Source organism: Capra hircus, chromosome 9, assembly GCF_001704415.2.
Source record: "Capra hircus breed San Clemente chromosome 9, ASM170441v1, whole genome shotgun sequence".
In the NCBI taxonomy this organism is placed as follows: Eukaryota; Metazoa; Chordata; class Mammalia; order Artiodactyla; family Bovidae; genus Capra; species Capra hircus.
Genome location: NC_030816.1, coordinates 79,179,023 through 79,200,732, shown reverse-complemented (window position 1 = coordinate 79,200,732; position 21,710 = coordinate 79,179,023). Strand labels below are relative to the sequence as shown.

The window sequence follows — 21,710 nt, the reverse complement described above, 5'->3', positions numbered from 1 at the left end:
GCTCATACATATTAAGGGGCTTGTAGACACTTGCAAGTTGCAGCTCGTAAAGCAGAATCAGACTGCGTAGCAGTAAATGAGAGCGTAACGAATCTCATCTAACCTCATGCTACAGGTGATGAAACCGAGACTCGGCGTAGTTCAACGTCTTCCAAAGGTCGTGGAGGGAAAGCTGAACCCGAACACAGGTCATATGTGTTCTGCTGAAATCAGGATGTTCCAGATCTGTGGTCTTTTCTTTCTGGGTCCAGCATCAACCTCTTCATCTACCATCTCCAGGGGACCAAGTCTGGTTAAGGGAATGGCCTTTCCATAAGTTATCTAGTTCTCATTGTCCCTGATATTTGGCTCTGCAGTTTCTCAAGCATAAGTCTAATTTTTCTACTTAAAATTATTTTACATGAATAGAAAAAAACCAAAACTGTTCTTGTGAATTCGTTGACCCCTTGTTTTTCTTACACTCAATCAGAATTTTTTAAAAGCTCGAGGGTTAGAGGTTTCCTTTTACTGAAAAATTACCTGGTTTGGTTCCCTGAACTTTTGCTCTTCAGATATATCTTGTAATGGAGTTTGAATTTTCACAGCTTTACCTATAATATATCAAAGAAACATCAAATGTTTGAGTGGTTGGATCAAATGTTGAACTCTTAGGCTAGCATTTAATGAAGTCTTTTGCAGAGCTTTCTGGTCTGTGGGTTGAATTCTTCCTTAATAAATGAGGGACAGGTATTTGTATTGCTTTCTTCTATGTTATGAGATTGACATGTTTTCATCTCCAAAGCCTATGTGTATTTGTTGCAAAGATGGGATTGTTGTTGTTTAGTCACTGAGTCTGTGTCTGTGTCCATGGACTGTAGCCCACCAGGCTCCTCTGTCCATGGAATTTCCCAGGGAAGAATACTGGAGTGGCTTGTCATGCCCTCCTCCAGCGGATCTTCCCAACCCAGGAATGGAACCCTCATCTCCCTCACTGGCCACCAGGGAAGCCCAGAGATAGGAGGGTAACACTCATGGGTCAGGATACTCCTTTCTCCTGGCAGAAGTGGATACATAGCACTCTTAAGTGAAACATAACTTGAAGAATCACTCCATCTCCGACTGTTGAGTAGTAAGGCACACCACAGGCACACCTGGCCCAGGATTATTCCAGTAATCATTTCTGTCTGTAATGTTGACTCTGTCATTCAGAAGAGGTCTAGGGAGCTCTAGGAATAGGATGCATTTTAGAAAAATAAGTCTATAATTATTTTATGCATCACTCAGCTTTGTCTAACATAATACCATATTTTTCATATCTTTAAGAAATAAAGTATTATAAATATGTTTGGAACCCTCTTCTATCTCCCCTTTTTCCCTCCTGTGAATTGAACTGTCTAAAAATTGATACTCAGTAGTCCATGAACATGTTTTGCTTGCTCTGCAGATTTAGATAGGTATACGTACACATGCACCTAGAGAGTAAAGGATAAATAATCTTCAAAAGTTTCCCTGTGAGTGCAGTCACACTGTACCTATCTCCTGTCAATTATTTGCTCTATTTGGGGATTTATGTTGGTAACCTTTGTTATTCATTGTAAATATTATTTAGTGTCCATTGTGAAAATTACCACAATTTAATTACTCATTCACCTATTGATGGATCTTTGTTTTTTGGTTACTACATATAATGTTGCAATGAATATCCTTATAAATATCTACTTGTGAAGCAGGTCTCTAGAATATATTCATAAAGGTAGACCTGATGGATTACAGCAGTTTACTCAATTTTAGCTTTACTATATATTGCCAGATTATAGTCCAAAATGCTTGTACCAATCCCCTCTCACTAGCAGCACATGAGAATTCCTATTGCTCCATATACTCGCCAGTACCAGGTCCTGTTAAGTCCTTTTTCTGTTGTGTAAGTTTTATTTCATGAAATACGAAATTGTGTCTCAACTGGTTTTAATGTGCATATCCCTGATCTGTAATCTACTTGAGCATAGTTTATAGTTCGTTTGGGTTGCTACAATGTTTCTCTTCTTATTTTCTATTGGTTTATCTTTTGATTATTGATCTATAGGAGTTTCTCCTATATTCTGAGCACTAATCCTTTGTCAGCTAAGAGTTTCAAATACCTTCTCTCAGTCTGTGACCTATCTTCATAGTGTTTTCATTATACAACAAGTTGTTAATTTAAGTGGAACAATATGTATCAGTCTTTTGTGACAGCTGCTTTTGCATTGTTAAAGTCTTCCCTGCCATGGGAGTCATAGATACTTACTCATACAATTTTAAAATTTCAGTTTTCACTTACTGTTAATTCACTTGGAATTTATTTTTGATTGATATGAGATATGGGCCTACACAGTCCTCTTTGTAGATTCCTGCTTATACCAAAGTCACCAAATGATCCATCCTTCTCCCACTAGCAGTTGCTACATCACATCTGTCACATTTCGAAAGTCCACATGTGCTTGGGTCTCTGAGGTTTTTGTTCCATGGGTATATTTGTGCCTCTGACAATATGATACTGCCTTAATTTTGATATCTGGCAAGGCGAATGCCCCCATGTCACCTCCGCAGAGCAGCCCCTTGCCCCGCATCGTTGACATTCTTCAGGATTGCCCTGGGGTATTCTTGGCCCTTTACTTTTTCATATAACATTTATATGGAATTTAAAGTTCTTTTTAAAAATCCTTTGGGGATGTTGGTTGAATTGTATATATTTATGAGTTAATTCACACATACCTAATTTTAAAATAAAAATGTTTGGGTGCTTAAAAGAAAATAAGTTTTTTGTTAAAAAAAAAGTTCTCAAAATCAGCCAATTCAAGAGTTCTAAATATTCATGGTTTTATTACATTTAAATAAAGGACATACCATTGGAAATGTTCATTGAGACATTGGGGTAGTTCATAAAACTAAAGCATCTTGAATTCATTATTCTTGCTGTTTTCACCTATCTGTATTTATGGATTACTTGTTTCATACAGTATCTTCTACTTTGAAAATCCCAATAGCCAGTGGTAGGGAAATTTTCTAATTTGATTTTTTTTTTAAGTGCATTGTGTGTATAACTCACACTTCATAGATGTACCTCAGTTAGTGTCAAAGGAAAATGTTCCCCATGTTGGCTATATATCCTGTTAGATAGCCTATGCTTTTAAATTTTACCTCAAAAAAATCCACCTGGTGTTCGTAGATGATGAATGAGTTATTTGCCAAAATTCCTCTTTGTCCCTCTGCAGAGACTCACAGCTACTACTGGAAGCAAACAGCGAAGTCGCCTCTCCATCATGGCCCAGTACCTCTGCGACGTTCAGCACATCTTGACAATCCCAGGTCAGGCTTTTGTCCCCAAACCAGAGGTGAGTTTCTGATCATTTGTTTTGAACAATATAGTATACTAGGACTAGGATGTGTGACGATGTGTCATAGAAAATTATTGCTAGAATCTGATCTTCTATGCAGACTGTACCATAACTTTTTCCTTCCCTCTCCTAAAACCATAAAGATCACAGTGGTGGATCAGTTCAGTTCAGTCGGTCAGTCGCATCTAACTCTTTGCGACCCCATGGACTGCAGCACACAAGGCCTCCTTGTCCATCACCAATTCCCAGAGTTTAGTTAAACTCATGTCCATTGAGTCAATGATGCCATCCAACCATCTCATCCTCTGTCATCCCCTTCTCCTCCCACCTTCAATCTTTTCCAACATCAGGGTCTTTTCCAATAAGTCAGCTCTTCACATCAGGTGGCCAGCGTATTGGAGTTTCAGCTTCAACATCAGTCCTTCCAGTGAATATTCAGGACTGATTTCCTTTAGGATGGACTGGTTGGATCTCCTTGCAGTGCAAGAGACTCAAGAGTCTTTGCCAACACCGTAGTTCAAAAGCATCAAGTCTTTGGCACTCAGCTTTCTTTATAGTCCAATACTCACATCCATACATGACCCCTGGAAAAACCATGGCCTTGACTAGACGGACCTTTGTTGGCGAAGTAATGTCTCTGCTTTTTAATATGCTGTCTAGGTTGGTCATAACTTTTCTTTCAAGGAGTAAACTTCTTTTGATTTCATGGCTGCAGTCACCATCTGCAGTGATTTTGGAGCCCCCAAAAATAAAGTCAGTCACTGTTTCCCCATCTGTTTGCCATGAAGTGATGGGACCAGATGCCATGATCTTCGTTTTCTGAATGTTGAGCTTTAAGCCAACTTTTTCACTCTCCTCTTTCACTTTCTTCAAGAGCCTCTTTAGGGACTTTGTTTTCTGCCTTAAGGGTGGTATTATCTGCGTATCTGAGGTTATTGATATTTCGCCCAGCAATCTTGATTCCAGCTTGTGCTTCTTCCAGCCCAGCGTTTCTCATGTACTCTGCATGTAAGTTAAATAAGCAGGATGACAATATACAGCCTTGGTGTACTCCTTTTCCTATTTGGAACCAGTCTGTTGTTCCATGTCCAGTTCTAACTGTTGCTTTCTGATCTGCATACGGATTTCTCAGGAGGCAGGTCAGGTGGTCTGGTATTCCCATCTCTTGAAGAATTTTCCACAGTTTGTTGTGATCCACACAGTCAAAGGCTTTGGCATATTATTATTCAGTAAAGCAGAAATAGATGTTTTTCTGGAACTCTCTTGCTTTTTCGGTGATCCAGTGGATGTTGGCAATTTGGTCTCTGGTTCTTCTGCCTTTTCTAAAACCAGTTTGAACATCTGGAAGTTCATGGTTCACATACTGTTGAAGCCTGGCTTGGAGAATTTTGAGCATTACTTTACTAGTGTGTGAGATGAGTGCAATTGTGTGGTAGTTTGAGCGCTCTTTGGCATTGCCTTTCTTTGGGATTGGAATGAAGACTGCCCTTTTCCAGTCCTGTGGCCACTGCTGAGCTTTCCAAATTTGCTGGCATATTGAGTGCAGCACTTTCACAGCATCATCTTTCAGGATTTGAAATAGCTCAGCTGGAATACCATCACCTCCCCTAGCTTTGTTCGTAATGATACTTCCTAAGACCCACTTGAATTCACATTCCAGGATGTTTGGCTCTAGGTGAGTGATCACACCATGGTGATTATCTGGCTCATGAAGATCTTTTTTTTGTACAGTTCTTCTATGTATTCTTGCCACCTCTTCTTAATATCTTCTGCTTCTGTTAGGTCCATACCATTTTTGTCCTGTATTGAGCCCATCTTTGCATGAAATGTTCCCTTGGTGTCTGTAATTTTCTTGAGTAGATAGTTAACTCTTAATCTGATTTTTCTTCCCCTTAAACAGAATGACCAAACATCTAGGTTTATATGTGTTACCCGGATGATGGTATTAACTATAAATGTTTTCATCTTGAAGAGGTATTTTGCCTTTTCTGCATCTAGTGAGATCAGCGCATGATTTTCTTTCATTTAATTGATGTGTCATGTGTTGCATTTATTGATTTGCATATGTTGAATCGTCTTTACATCCCAGGGATGAGTCCCACTTGGTCATGGTGTATAATCCTTCTTTTGTGTTCTCAAATTTGGTTTGCTAATATTTGGTGAGAATTTTTCATCTGTATTCATTAGGGAGATCGGTCTACAGTTTTCTTTTGGTAGCCTTATCTGGCCTTGCTTTCAGGTGATTGCTGTTTTCATAGAATGAGTTTGGAAATATTCCCTCCTCCACAGTTTTTCCGGAAGAGTTTGAGAAGGATTGATGTTAATTCTTCTTTGAACGGTAGAATTTTTTAGTTAAGCCGTCTGGTCCTGGGGTTTTCTGTGCTGGGAGGCTTTTGATTACTGCTTCAACCTCTGTTTGCTATTGGTCTGTTCAGATTTTCTGTTTCTTCCTTATTCAGCCTTGGTGGTTTGTGTGTTTCTAAGAGCGTATCCATTTGCTCTAAGTTGTCTCATTTGTTGGCATAAAATTTGTTCATGGTTGTCTCCTCTGTTCCCGTGTGTTTCTTTAGTCTCAGTTGTAATGTCTCCTTTTTCATTTCTGATTGTGAGTCTTCTCTTTTCTTAGTCTGGCTAAAGGTTTGTCAATTTTAATTTTTCAAAGAACCAGCTTTTGGTTTTGTTTTTTTCATTTTTTAATCTCCGTTTATTTCCACTCTGATCTTTATTTCCTTCTGTTAACCTTATTCTTTTTCTAATTTCTTGAGGTATAAAGTTAGGTTGTTTGAGATTTTTTAAGTTCTTAATATATGTATTTATTGCTGTAAACATCTCAGAACTGCTTTTGCTACATTCCATAGTTTTTCAGTATGTTGTATTTTCATTAATTATTTGAGATTTATTTCTTTTGACTTCTTCTTTGACCAATTGGTTATTCAGAAGTCTGTTATTTAGTTTCCACATATTTGTAGATTTTCCAGCTTTCCTCTTGTTGATTTCTACTTTCAATACCATTGTGGTCAGAAAAGATAATAGGTGTGATTTCCATCTTTAATTTTCTGAGATTTGTGCCTTATGATCTTATCATGATACTAGAAAATGTCCCATGTGCATTTAAAGAATGTGTATTCTCTGCTGTTGTGTGGAATGTTCTTTATATGCTTAAGTCCATTTACTCTAGAGTACAATTTAATTCCAACATTTCATTGTTGATTTTCTGGCTGGATGATCTATCTGTTGCTGACAGTGGCATATTGAAGTTTGTTACTCTTACTGCCTTATCTATTTCTTCCCTAGTATTTGCTTAATATATTAAAGTATTCCAATGTTAGGTGTATATATATATATATATATATATATTTACTATTGTTGTATTTTAAAGATGTATTGACCCTTTTATCATTATGTAACAACCTTGCTTGTCTCTTTTTACCAGTTTTTGGCTTGAAGTCTCTTTTTTCTGATACACAAATGGCTCCGCCCCTTTTCTTTTGATTTCTACTTCCAGCCCTACACTTTGAGCCTGTGTGTGTCTTTACAGGTGAAATGAGCTTCTTGTAGGTAGCATATAGTTATTGGGTTTTTTTTTAATTGGAGATAATTCCTTTACTGCAGTGGTTTTGCCATGCATCAGTGTGAATTTGCTGTGGTTATACATGAACCCTCCCTCCCTCCCCCATCCCACCCTCTCCCCCATGTTGTCACGGAGCACCAGGTTTGGGTGCCCCGCTTCATACATCAAACTCGCACTGGTTACCTATTTCACTTGTGATAATGTGTTTCTTTTTTCTCAAATCATCCCACCCTCCCCTTCTCCTACTGAGTCCAAAATACTGTTCTTTATGTCTGTGTCTCCTTAGCTGCCCCGTACATAGGATTTTCGGTACCAGCTTTCTAGATTCCCTATATATGCGTTAATATACGGTATTTGTCTTTCTCTTCCTGACTTCACTCAGCATAACAGGCTCTAGGTTCATCCACCTCATTAGAACTGACTCAGATGCACTTCTTCTTCATAGCTGAGTAGTATTCCATTGTGCATGTGTACCACAACTTCCTTATCCATTCATCTGCTGATGGACATCTAACATTGGGTATCTTCTTCAGTTCTGGTTTCCTTGGGGTATATGCCCAGTAGTGGGGTTGCTGGGTTCTATTTATTCCTAGTTGTTTAAGAATCTGCATGCTGTTCTCTGTAGTGGCTTTATCAGTTTGCATTCCCACCAGCAGCGTGAGAGGATTCCCTTTTCTCCTCACCCTCTCCCGCATTTATTGTTTGTAGACTTTTTGATGATGGCCATTCTGACTGGTGTGAGATGATACCTCATTGTGGTTTTGATTTGTATTTCATGAGCAATGTTGGGTTTTTGTTTTTGCTTTTAATCCATCTAGTCATTGTGTGTCTTCTGATTGGTGAAATTCGGTTCATTTATATTAGAGTGATTATTGACAGAGGATTTACCACTGCCCTCTTCCTATGCCTTCTGGTTATTTTGTATCACCCTTGTTTTTCCCTCTCTGTTTCTGTCTGTCTGTCTAATGTGGTGGGTTTCCATAGTCGTTTCCTCAATCTTCCCTTTCCTGTCTTTCATGACTCCAGAGTTTGGCTTTGTGTTTCACATATGGCTTACATAAAAAGCATCTCAGAAATGAAATAGTTCTTCTTATGTTGATATCACCTTATCTTTATTTGCCTATAAAGATTCTACCCTTTTACTCTTCCACTTATATGTCTTTATCACAATTTATCTCTTTTGGTGCTGTGAATTCATTGAGAAATTGTAATAGCTTTCCTTAAGCCTTTATGCTATAATTAAGTGGTTAACATACCATTCTAATAGGGTTAAAGTTTTCTAATTCTATTTTTCACCTTTTCCAGGGTATTGTGAACTTTTTCTTTTATTGTCAGTAAATAATGTATTCTTATTTCAGTTTGAAGAATTCCTTTCACCATTTCTTTCAAGGAGATCTCATGGTGTGAACTCTCTCAGTTTTTGTTTGCTGGGAAAGCCTTTATTTCTTCTTCATATTTGAAGGATAACTTTGACAGATAATTGGCTGGTGATTTTTATCTTTTAACACTTTGAGTGTGTCATTCCACTCTCTCCTGGCCTGTAACGCTTCTGCTGAGAAATCTGCTGTTAGCCCAGAGAGAGTTTCTTTGTAGGTTACTTCTCCCCATGCCCCCACCCCATGCCTTTAAGATGCTTTCTCTATCATTGATTTTTGACAGTTTCAGTATAATGTATCTTGGATAAGGTCTTTTGTATTGAGGTGATAGGATGTTCTTTTAGCTTCTTGGACATGTATGCTAAGTTCTTTCCCCAGGTTTGAGAAGCTGTCAGCAATTATTTTTCTAAATATACCCTCTGCTCTCTTCTCCTCTACATAGATCAATTATTCTTATATTCGGTTTTCTCCTCATACCTGATAGCTTTCTTAGGGTTTCTTCACTTTTTAAAAATCTTATCTCACTCCTGAGTCATTCCTAAATTCTCATCTTTCAAGTTGCTAATTCTTTCTTCAGTCTGATCTGCCCTATTTCTTAAGCTAATGTATTTTTCATCTCATTCATTGAATTTTTCAGCTCCAGAATTTGGTTCTTTTTTAAAACTTCAGTCTCTTTGGTAAAGAATTCGTTCTGTTCGTTAATTTTACTCTTTAGTTCATCAAATTGCCTTTCTGAGTTTGAAAGTGAAAGTGTCAGTCACTCAGTCCTATCTGACTCGTTGTAACCCCATCGGATGCAGCCCCTGCCCCCCGCCAGGCTCCTCTGTCCATGGAATTCTCCAGGCAGGAATACTGGAATCGGTTGCCGTTTCCTTCTCCAGGGGATCTTCCCAACCCAGGGATCAAACCTGGTTCTCCTGCATTACAGGCAGATTCTTTACCACTGAGCCACCAGGGGAAAGCTCTGAGTTTACTTGTGGCCCACTGAATTTCATCATAACAGCTATTTTGAATTCTTTATAAGTTATATTACAATATCCTGTGCCTTTGAGTTTAGTTACTGGAGAACTATCATTTTCTTTTTGTGATGCCGTATTACCCTGATTTTCATTGTGTTTGACTGGAATGCACCTCTGCCGTTCCTTTTAAAGTAATAGTTACTTGTTTACTTTGGTAAACGTAATAGAAACCCTTGTTTTCTAGACAGTGGCGCTGTAGCTCAGGTTTTTGGTGTCTCTGTCTGATCTGGTTTTGGGGCTACACTCTGGGTGGGGAGTGGTGCAGGGGAGTGTTTTTAAAATAAAAAAGTGCTGTAGGAAAAGCAGGTGGCAGAGTGGAGGGAGGTTTGGGCTTAGCGCTGGAGGCTTTGCATGTTCACAGCCCAGTGAGGACACCCTCAAGTGGGGATGCTTCCAGGGGTCCAAGGCAGACAGCAGGTAACAGTACCTTCCCTGCCCTCTGTTGCGCTCGTCTGCCTCTTTTCCTTTCCTCTCCCTCCCCTCAGTCATAGAGGTTTCTCCTCAAAAACCCAGATGCTGCCGGAGAGAATTGAGTCCCTCCAGTTGTAACCTGTACAGCCGGGCAGTCAGCCACTCGCCCCTTTCTCTGTCCATCTCCTCTGTGAGGCAAGTTCTCACTGTCCTGATGAAAACTCAGCCCCAGGGAGGGAGGGGGACTGACTCCTCGAGTTCCTCCTCCTCGCCTCCAGGCTGGTCTCTGTTCTGCTCCAGTGGCGTCCCTGGTTCTCCCTCTGTCTGGCTGACCTCCACAAGTTCCCTATGCCCCGCGTGTCCGCCGTGGATTTCAATCTCCAGTTTTGCTTCCCCCACCCCTGACCCCGTCAAGTCCCTGGGGGTAGGGTCGGCTCACCAGCGTCTTTGGGCCCAAAGCCCCCTCCAGGATCCTGTCTACTTTCTGCAGCACAGGAGGTCTGCTAGTTGGTCTGGTGTGAAGGATGAATTGTAAATGAGAGGACTGAAAGAAACGATTCGTGCTGCCAAGATGCTGATGTCACTTTCAGAACCCAAATATTTTATATTTATAATGATTTCCCCCACTTTTTGGAGAAATTTTGTTTTGACAGCTTTACTTGTGATCAGTCATCTGTGGAAAAATAGTTGGATATTAAACTAGGCTCTGACTTATATGCTAATCACAGAAGAATAAAAGCTAATTACAGAAACAAAGCTTCTCTGCCAGAAATACAAATCAATAAGCCAGTGTCTGGTTTAGCAAAACCACTGCTGGATGAATTACTACAGGACATACATGTACTATAAAATCGTATTTCTTCATTGAAGGTACACTGAGCCCCAGCCGCATGAAAAGCCCTAAGCTGGGCAGAGAGGTGGTGGTGACAAGAATGAGAAGTCAGACATCTCCCTTCATGAGTTCACAGCTAGTGAGGAGCAGTTTTCTTCTGCTGAAACTCAAGTATAAAGTCTTGCACAGCTTCCTTTAGATTCTTTGACAGTCACTGATGTAAGTAGATATTGTAAAAAATTGTGCTGTTTTTAGATTTAGGTGTAGGTGTATGTTATAGGCTTAGAATGGAACCCCTGACCAGTACCATTCGACCTGTTTGTACATATTGAACCTTGATCTGAGGCATCTCCAGGGCCTTAGCTGCCACCTTCCACCTCCTCTGCCACGTCAGTCACAGTTACCCAAGCTTTCCAGGACCTTTAGGAATTCAGTCCGTCTTCCACTTTTATAGCAGACTTAATTGTCATCTTTTTCTTTATCAAACTCAGTATTACCTTCCTTCACCATCTCAAGCTTTCAGACATTGTAAATAACTTCTTCCAAATTAATAGATCCTATTAGATCCTGGACAGAATATGTTTGGAGATACCTTTTAGCTCATCAGATTTAACACATTGGTGCTCTCAGGGATTTTTTGTCCTAGAACAGGTGGCCACTGGAATGAAGACCAAGTCACCACAGAGCTTTCTCTCTTCTTATAAAGCATATATGTGTATATACAAGACTTTCAGTAGTATAAGACCCAGTTATATCGGGAACCAAGATCTTTACTTTTAGGCTTTTATATTGGTGGTTATCATTGTCATCCAGAATCTTCAGGCTTTTTACCAGAGGTTTCTTAGGGTGGGTGTTAGAGTATTTTTACTGGAAGGTTTCTCTTTCTTTTAGTTACCTAATTGAGAGTAATTGATGGTGTTTGGTGGTTATTATCCACTTTATCTTTTATTTAAAAGGATAAGATCCACATGTAGTTTACTAAAGCACTTCCCAGGTGACTTAGTGGTGAAGAATCCACCCGCCAATGCAGAGGACATGGGTTCGACCCCTGACTCGGGAAGATCCCCTGGAGAAGGAAATGGCAATCCACTCCAGTATTCTTGCCTGGAAAATTCCGTAGAGGAACCTGGTAGGCTGCAGTCCATGGGGTCGCAAAGAGTCGGACACAACTGAGTGACTGAACACGCATGTAGTTAACTAAAAGTACTTTCCCTCCAGGATTAAGGCCTTATGAAATTATTATTTATAAAATAGCTAGCTATGTCTTTGATTTTTTTTTTTCTCCCACTGAGGATGTTTGCTTTTTTGGCAAACTAAGCACACAGCAATTTTCTTTGCTTAGTTTTTATTGTGTTATAAATAATACATGTAGGTGATATATTTGTAACCTAAGAAAATGCTTATCAAGCGGGAGAGAATGTATCATTATAAAGGAAACAAATGATTAAATTTTAGTTGTAAAAGAATCTGCTACTTCTCTGAAGTAGTTTTACCATATTAGGGCAAATCAGGAATACTCTGAGGAAAGCCAGAAAATATTTGACTGATAGTTAACATCGAGCAAATCTTTAAGAATTCATTTTCATAAGAAAGGGGAAGAGTTTTTACAGAATTGATAAAAAATAACAGTACATGGCAGTCCTGCTGGCTAAATCCTTCTAAACACAAGAAGAGAGAGTCTCAAGCACAACACAGACAAAATATGCTCAGTGCTAAAACAGATGCAGGCAGATTCCCGAAAGAGTTGAGAGAGGGACGTTAATTCTCTGTAGATGCTCAGAAGAAGTTTACTAAGATTCAATACATGTTCTTAATCAAATTCTAAGAATTAGATTTGGAGAATTTCCTTTGATATAACAAGAAAGGCTTACTTACAGCCTACGGTGTACAATCCTAAATGTACACTCCTACATCTTAGGATTTTTCCTGTGAGGATCAGTTAACCCTTCTAATAATCAGTCTTTAACTAACTTAATCAAAATCAAGCTTTAATGACAGAACTTACACTGCTATAAACCTATTACAACTACATGTGGCTTATTCAACTCTTGCCAGACTCTTCCTTCTCATTAACTTCTCTAGCGCAGTCCTAAAGTTTGAACCCCAAATTCTTTTCTATTTACAGAAAACACAATCTCTTAGGTTCTTAAAATTAGACTAATTTGTCTATTCTAATTTTTCTTACAATTTGCAGTTAGAATTTTTTATAATTTTATATTTTTCTTTCACTGAGTTAATAACATTTTACCAAGTAGAAGACAGAATCTCTTTTGCAGTACAGATTCACAGTTGAAAAATGCTTCCATGAGAATATAAGATTAGTTTAAGTCTCTCAAGCTGGCATCTGAAAACCCCTGAGAGTCCATATATTTCTGGGGTTCCACGGTAATGTTTTTCAACTGGACTGCATTTTGTAGTCGGTCTCCATATCCATGGTTCCACATTGGTAGACTTAGTCAACACCCAGATTAAAAATAGAAAAAAAAGTCCAGAACATTCCAAAAAGGAAAGCTTGAATTTGCCACTTATTGTCACCTATTTACATACCATTTACTTTGTATTAGGTGTTATAAGTAATCTAGAGATGATTGAGAGTATTTGGGAGGATGTATGTAGGATCTGTGCAAATGCTGGGCCACACTGTATAAGCGACTTACTTGAGTGTCCTTTGATTTTGGAATCCATGGGGGTCCTAGAACCAGTGCCCCACAGATACTGAGAGACTGCCATACTCAAGTGTGAGAAATCCTGAGCCATTAGCTATTCCCTCAAAATTTTATGTCACCTTTTTTCTGTATAAATTGTGCTCATTGATCTGCTGCTTTAACGTCCTTTCCACATCACTGTCCTATACTCCAAGGTGGTAGAAAAGTCACTCAGATACAATCTGAGAATTGCAGCAGGCCCTTCTGATTGATGAGTCAGAGACACTGGTGGAAGAGCTAGAAGTACTTTGAAGTCAGCTGGTCCTCCTGGAATTCCAGTGCTCCTAGTTTTGAGAACTTGGTCATGTTAATAGGCTGAGTTTTAATACATCAAATAGGGTAATAATGCCACCCTTGAAGTGTTGTGGTGAGGAATAGAAATAATCAATATGCAATGCCTAACGGGAGTATCTCACACAAGGAGACAGTTAAAGGTAGATCTTACTGTTATCAGTTCAGTTGCTCAGTCGTGTTCGACTCTTTGTGACCCCATAAGCTACAGCATGCCAGGCCTCCCTGTCCATCACCAACTCCTGGAGCTTGCTCAAACTCATGTCCATTGAGTCGGTGATGCCATCCAACCACCTCATCCTCCATCGCCCCCTTCTCCTCCTGCCCTCAATCTTTCCCAGCATCAGAGTCTTTTCCAGTGAGTCAATTCTTCGCTTCAGGTGGCCAGAGTTTTGGAGTTTCACCTTCAGCATCAGCCTTTCAATGAATGTTCAGGACTGATTTCCTTTAGGATGTACTGGCTTGATCTATTTGAAGTCCAAGGCACTCTTCAAGAGTCTTCTTCAACACAACAGTTCAAATGCATCAATTCTTTGGCGCTCAGCTGTCTTTATAGTCCAACTCTTGCATCCATACATGACTACTGGAAAAGCCTGAGCTTTGACTAGACGAACCTTTGTTGGCAAAGTAATGCCTCTGCATTTTAATATGCTATCTAGGTTGGTCATAGCTTTCTTCCAAGGAGCAAGGGTCTTTTAATTTCATGTCTTCAGTCACCATCTGCAGTGATTTTGGAGCCCCCCCAAAATAAAGTCTGTCACTGTTTCCCCATCTGTTTGCCATGAAGTGATGGGACCCGATGCCATGATCTTAGTTTTCTGAATGTTGAGTTTTAAGCTAACTTTTTTACTCTCCTCTTTCACTTTCATCAAGAGGCTTACTGTTATAAACAATTATTTATGGACTAAGCTGTAATATCCTAATAAAGTAATGTGGATTATAACTTTTAAGACATAATTTATATCCTATTTTGTCTATTTAGAAGTATGTATATGGAGCAAGTAACACAGATTGAAAGCATAAAATTGTGTCAGTACAATCTTAGATGAATTAAAGATGCCACACCCCTGACATAAAGGTCAGCACTTTGGGTCATCCACACGTGACTTTTGAGAACAACAGCATTTTAGAGGCTTTCAGCTGCACTTGCCCCCAGCTCTTGAGGCCTCGGTTCAGTTCAGTCACTCAGTAGTGTCCGATTCTTTGCGACCCCATAAATCGCAGCACGCCAGGCCTCCCTGTCCATCACCAACTCCCAGAGTTCACACAGACTCATGTCCACGAGAAGTGATGCCATCCAGCCATCTCATCCTCTGTCGTCCCCTTTTCCTGCCCCCAGTCCCTCCCAGCATCAGAGTCTTTTCCAGTGAGTCAACTCTTCGCATGAGGTGGCCAAAGTACTGGAGCTTCAGCTTTAGCATCATTCCTTCCAAAGAAATCCCAGGGTTGATCTCCTTCAGAATGGACTGGTTGGATCTCCTTGCAGTCCAAGGGACCCTCAAGAGTCTTCTCCAACACCACAGTTCAAAAGCATCAATTCTTTGGCGCTCAGCTTTCTTCACAGTCCAACTCTCACATCCATACATGACCACAGGAAAAACCATAGCCTTGACTAGATGGACCTTAGTCAGCAAAGTAATGTCTCTGCTTTTGAACATGCTATCTAGGTTGGTCGTAACTTTCCTTCCAAGGAGTAAGCGTCTTTTAATTTTATGGCTGCAGTCACCATCTGCAGTGATTTTGGAGCCCCCCAAAATACAGTCTGACACTGTTTCCACTGTTTCCCCATCTATTTCCCATGAAGTGATGGGACCAGATGCCATGATGTTCGTTTTCTGAATGTTGAGCTTTAAGCCAACTTTTTCACTCTCCTCTTTTACTTTCATCAAGAGGCTTTTTAGTTCCTCTTCACTTTCTGCCACAAGGGTGGTGTCATCTGCATATTTGAGGTGATTGATATTTCTCCCGGCAATCTTGATTCCCGCTGTGCTTCTTCCAGCCCAGCGTTTCTCATGATGTACTCTGCATATAAGTTAAATAAGCAGGGTGACAATATACAACCTCTGGTAAAATAAGCTGAGTCAGTGGATGAGTCCACAGAAGATACAGGGGAGCACCTTGCTGTACCACTGTCAGTAGGTCTGACTCCACCTCCTGGAAGCAGTGGCGCCCTGGCCTTCAGTAGAGGCAGCCCCTGATCCATGAGCCATTAGCATCCAGTACCCACAACAGCTGGGGGAGCGGGGCTAGGGGTGTGGTACCACCCACAGCTCTGGTTTCTGCCACTAGACAAAGCTATCACATTCCTTACGTGGCCTTCTCTGACCTGGTTACCTGGAAAGTTCAAAACTAAAGTTCATATTTAATTGCTTTAACAACTGTAAACCAGGATTATTTAATAGCATCCTGTCTTCCTTTTCTTTGTGATTTTAGCCTGTCTTTATCTTTTGGTTTTTGTATTTACTGGGCCAGCAATTTTATTTTAAGTTGGCTCAAATGGTTTTTGGAAGTGGATGAGTCGAAAAGAAAAATGTGTAAATTAAAAGTCCGTTTTATAATTAGAAAAATACTAGAGTTGTCCTCCTTAAAAATCAGATAAAACAAATGTTGAATAGAAAAAAAAGTATTTACAATTATAATCCATTTTAATTATGCTTAATTATAATTCAATTTAATTAGTTATGCTTTCGTATGTACTCAAGAATAAAATAAGCAATAAATATAAATCCAAGGAAGAAACAAAATTGCTTTTTTGCAGATGATACTTCCTATTTATAAAACACAATGAAATGAACAAAATTATTGGAGGTAAACAGAAATATGCAACAAGTTTTGCAAAATTACACGCTATGATGGAAATCCTATATTCTCAAGTCATATAGCTAAAAATACAGATGACATTTGCTTAGAAGATATTTTGACCACTCAAAAGGAATGTATACATAAATGCATTCCTAATTCCCATGTGAAATCATATCTTTATTTTAGCTCTTTGATGATGATACAGGAGAGAATGATCTACCAAATAAAATACGTGTAAAATATTTTAGTCTGTACTTCATATGCACAATTCAAAATTATTTATTCACATAAAAGATAACGTCCCACTTTCTGAGTTATTAATGCATAATGAAGTAGCCTTTCCCCCTTTACCGTCATGTTATGAACAATAACTAAGCTTAAACGAATAAATTATTAGAAACAGCCTTGTGCAGTGTTTCTTTTGCACATTGGAAAACCCAGTTTTTATTTTCTTTAAATATTTGAATTACATATAAGATAATCTAACTTTTAAAGCATTCTTTATTCTTTAAAACATTTTCATAACCATTAACTAATTGAAGCAGCTCATTTGTAAAAACATTTTTAACATGAATCAAACTTGAGAAGAAAAACTGACAACTTAAAAGTAACCTTTAGCATTCAAATACTAATCAGTTTGATATTAAATGATAGGGGCAAATCAAAAATGCTAGAGGTAAATGAACCTAATCTGGAGAGTCCTCTTGTTAGCAGCCAGAAGAGGGCAGTTCGTAAGCATTTTAAAACAGATTCTTTTTGTTTTCACTTAGCTTGTACATAATGCTTTAAAAGTCCTAGAGATTTCAGTTTGGGTTTAGTTTGATTTTGCTTTGCTATGGTAGCATTTACCAATTTCCTTTATTTCCACCTAATCTTTGAACGCCATATTGTATGGAGATTATATTTCCTAAAATGTAAAAAATGTTCCCCTCTACTGGGAGGTCACAGTGGATGGGGACTTGGGATTTGGGCAACCTCCGAAACAAGTGGACATCTTCTATGCATAAGGTGCAGTCATGCAGTGGAAATTGAAAACAGAAGTAAATTACTATGGGGTTGTCAGGCAGAGACGGCAAAAGCAGATGATATCCTGAATGAACACCAGGACAAGGTGCTTGTTATATTTGGCGATTTAGTTCTTTTATGAAGTCCAATTAAGTACCGGTTAGTAAGATGTATGTATCAACAGTTTCTCTTTAAGAAGAAAAGGCTGTGAAATAATTGCCTTATTAATATAATCAGAACCTCTTTCTTTTATAAACCTTTAGATATAAAACACAACAATAATGGGAAAATAATGTAAAACAGATATACACAAAGTTTGGCATTTTGAAAAACTTCATTTTTAAAGTATTTCACCTTCTTTGTAGAGAAAGTTAAACACAATTCTGGTATTTAAAGACAAAAGTCACAGCAGGCACCTAAAAATTCCATGCGCATCACAGTTTTTTACACATAGTCCTTCAGGCTGTATGCCGAACTGTCCTCTGGCTGTGTGGTGGAGATGGGTGGCTGCTTGCATGGGTGGAGCAAAGCTCCCGACTTCTTCTTTAGACAGGATGTGCAGAAGATCATGCCGGAGACCACCAGCAGCACGGCCGAAATGATTCCAAGGTAGACGGCTCCTCCAGGCTCATGTTTGTTGCTTTGTGGAACCGTCAAGTCCAGAAAGTTTGCTATGATCTCCTTCGTGTACCACACAGTCGGTATTAAACCAGAGGTCCCTGCAGACAGGAAACAAACTCCTCCAGCAAAACAAGCATGCCTCTTGGTTTCCGGGTCCCCTCCTAAGCGAGTGCATTCCATCCCCACTGTGGAAGTGCAGAGCCCCACTGCAGACAGGATGCAGGCCAGGATCATGGCGGCCCGCGCGGCCTGCTCGTGGCTGGGGCGGGCCAGGACGGAGTACTTCAGGGTGCAGCTGAACATCCCGGTGCTGTACCACGTGCAGTCCATCCACAGCCCTTCTAGCCGCTCGATGGCGGTGATGATGTTGGAGCCCGCATCCATATTCACCTTCCAGTTGGGCAGCAGCGTGGCTGCGAGGACCCCAGAGACCCCCGACAAGGCCAGGGCAAAAGCCAGGAGCTGGACACCCGCCAAGGCCATGACGTCGCTGCGACCTTTGTCCTCCCAGAAAACCCTGACGGCACTCGGTCAGAACTGTAGCTGTTTCTGCACAGTAGAAAACCAAGTAACAAAAGGCGGGGGAAAGAAGACAAGATCAGGACTGAAAGAAAGCACAGGCAGACTTCCGTGAACAGTGAAAACTGAGAACACGCCTGACGAGGCCTCCGCAGGGGACGAAGTCGCTGCTTCCCAGGAGAGAAGCTCACTCCAGGCCCCCAGGCTGCTGTTTCCTGAGTGATTTTGGTCGGGTGGTGCTTGGTCCATGGAGTCAAGGAAGGAGATGTCCACTTTGTTTCTTGATTCAACATTTTAAAAAGTGTTTATTGGAGTATAATTAATTTATACCATGTTATAGCTTCTGCTGTACAGCACAGTGGATCAGTTACACGTATGTCCGCTCTATTTTGGATTCTGCTCCCTGTAAGTCATTACAGGGTATTGAGCGGCATTCCCTGTGCTATACAGCAGGTTCTTGTTAGTTATTTTATATATAGTAGTTTTATTTAAAATTTAAACCCTGCTGAAGCTGTCTTTAGGGTAGGCCTGTACCTTGTTAGGAGATTTAGGCTTTGAATTCCAGCTGTAGGACAGGTGATAAAGGATTTTAACAGTATTACAGGTTTTAAAAACTTTTTTTCTAATTAGAATACTCTGTTGGTAATAAGGAAGAAGAGTTTCAACCCATCTGTTAAAATTGATTTATAAATATATATTAGAAAATTTTTCAATATTTGAAAAATGATTATTTTAAAAATCTGTTAAACACTCCCCTTGCCATTCACATGGCCCAAGTGAATTGTTAAAGGAGAAGAAAGTAGTAGAAAGAACTCAAACTCACTAGCATGATATCTCTGATTTCCAATTTGCAAAATCTTTACCTAAGGCATGCCATTGCCTCCCTTCAGGTATAAGTTACTCAAAACGGAAACAATTGAGCCAGTGTCTTTTGCTTCTAAGAATGTGAGATCCTTTCTAGTGGGGACCAGAACTGTTCCCTGACCCAAATGAAGTCTGCTGCAAAACCGGTTATTCTAAATGATTCAGAAGTAGTGACATAGGATCTTGAAAGTACAAAGCAGAAGTAACCACATCATTTTGTCTTTCAGAAAGTAACAGAAATAATTCACCCTTTTCTTTGCTCCCTCCCTCCCTTGCTGTGTTTTAATCTGACAATATTTACTGCCTTCTTTGAGGAAAATATAATAGTTTCTGAAATACAGCAATACTGACTTTGTGTGTTTCCAAATTAATTTTTGAATGATGTATTAGAATGGCTCTATAATGATTCATGTTTGTTTCACACAAGGCAGTATGAGCTCCAAATCTAACAGAATACCTGGGTCAAGTCTTGGCTTTCCAGAACCCCTCTGTGCCTCATATACTCTTCTGGAAAGTGGGAGGATTATAGTGTCTGTATCATGGAGGGGAATATGGTAGTGAAGTTATCTAACCCATGGAAGGTACTCAGTAAACTCTAACTGACATTGCTATTAGTATTTTAAAATTTTTATGTCATATGACAATTGATATTTAATGGCATTTGGGTGTTTTTTTTCTCCCTTCCTTCGGCCGATTTCATTCATTTTCATCAGCTCTTAGAGCTGGAGGAATCCATAGCTCTATAATCTCGGCTATCACCGTTGTTTCAGATTAGGACACTTAGGTGCTAGATGGCCTCAGCAGTAGATCGGCAGTGCCCGCTTCCTGCGTCCGCCCCTCTCAGCATCCTCACCCTGTCCGCCTCTACCTACCACAGTAATTCCTGCTGAAACCCTCGTGTGTGCTTCCCATGGGAAGCAGGGACAGTGCCACTGCATCTGGGCAAAAGCCACTGTTAATGGTCAGCGCCCCTCACTCCCTTTCTCACCAAGAGAGAGAGAGACTCCAGAGGGAAGTAATAAGGCAGATGAGCAAATGGCTTAGCTTCAGAGACTCACCGAGGTCCATCATGTCTGGCTTTTGTGAAATATCTACAGTAACGAGACTCCATGCCTGTGTTACCGTGAATATAGTTGTATAGTTCAGTATAGTTATAATAACATTGATTCCCCAAGAGGTTAAATCCTGGGCTGTCTGAATTCGATTGTTCTATTTTTGTTCATAATCTTAAAATGTAAATTCTACCATTTCAGGAGATTTCTCTGAGATTTTGAATTCTTAGAGTCAGTAGCATCAGAGTACCTCGGCTTTGCCTGCCATCCTACAGTTCATTCTTTCTCTGTTTTCCAAATTTCTTTTCATATCTGAGACCAAAATAAAAGTTAAGGTTTTTAGGAAAAATAAATAAAGCACATGTTTGTGGTTTCATAACAGCTGTTTTCAGGTTTGAGTTTTAACATTTCAGACTCCAGCCAGCTCACTCAATTGCTGCCTTCTCAGACCACTCTCGGCTTAAGGGATTCTTTCAGAGTGAGACTGCTGTTAGCGTTCCCTATGAGCATCTCATTTCTTTTTTTTTTTTTTTTTTCACTTTGGTTGAGTAACCTTTATGTGTTGATCAGTCTGTGCAGTCTGTGCTCAGCTTCCCAATTATAACTCTCTTCTTCCCATTAACCAATACATTTTATAAATTACAGTGTAACTCAGACTTGCAGACAGCCTGTTCATCTTAATTAACAAGTGCTGGCAGTGATAAATTACAGACGGCCAAAATCAGTGTAAACAATATGACATTGCATTAAGTTAGCACAGTGCTCACTTACTAGTGAATGTTGGACTCTTAAGTGCTTTCCTCTGCATAAAAAACTTAGAATTCATTCTCCAAAATGAAGGTCACTCTTTTCCTTTCATAAAAATATACTGGCATCTTAGCTATTGCTGTGAAATCTTTTTTTTTTTCCTCTCTGTCTCCAGCCGTAAGCATGGTACAGTTCGTGGCCTGTTCTCTCAAATTTCTATCTCATAGAGAATAAAGGCATACTTTGTTTCAGTGGTTGTGGTGGTGAAATACTGTGAAAGTAGGCAAAAGCAGAGAGGTCACACGTAAAAAACTTAGTTCTAAATAGCACTCTCGTGCTTCCAAAATCTGCTGCATATAGAACAGAACCTAAAATGTTAAATTCATGAGCTATTTCCCAAAGAAATTCTGAACTGGATTTCATGAAAATGTAAAGTCAGTTTTCCAGACAAGATTTATTTATATCAAATCTAGCATTTAAAAACAGCTTTACAACTTATAATTCAAACCAAGTTATACTTGAAGGTCTATATTTAGATCCTC

The 21,710-nt window shown here is 39.6% G+C and overlaps 2 protein-coding genes across 2 annotated transcripts in view; one reads left to right on the top strand and one right to left on the bottom strand.

Moving 5' to 3' along the window:
* The window catches only part of TFB1M (transcription factor B1, mitochondrial), a 61,766-nt gene that overhangs the window by 25,179 nt on the left and 14,877 nt on the right, over positions 1-21,710 (top strand). The window contains exon 5 of the mRNA XM_005684933.3: positions 3,231-3,350. Coding sequence (XP_005684990.2) covers positions 3,231-3,350 — 120 coding nt within the window. The remainder of the gene's footprint in view (positions 1-3,230; positions 3,351-21,710) is intronic.
* Positions 16,335-19,050, bottom strand: CLDN20 (claudin 20). The gene has a single exon (XM_018053398.1). It carries the CDS (start codon positions 18,467-18,469, stop codon positions 17,810-17,812), a length of 660 nt encoding a protein of 219 aa, XP_017908887.1. The 5' UTR covers positions 18,470-19,050; the 3' UTR covers positions 16,335-17,809.

Bases quoted from the DNA above. Each gene is read 5' to 3' on its own strand.
- CLDN20 (XM_018053398.1), bottom strand. From the start codon at position 18,469: ATGGCCTTGGCGGGTGTCCAGCTCCTGGCTTTTGCCCTGGCCTTGTCG.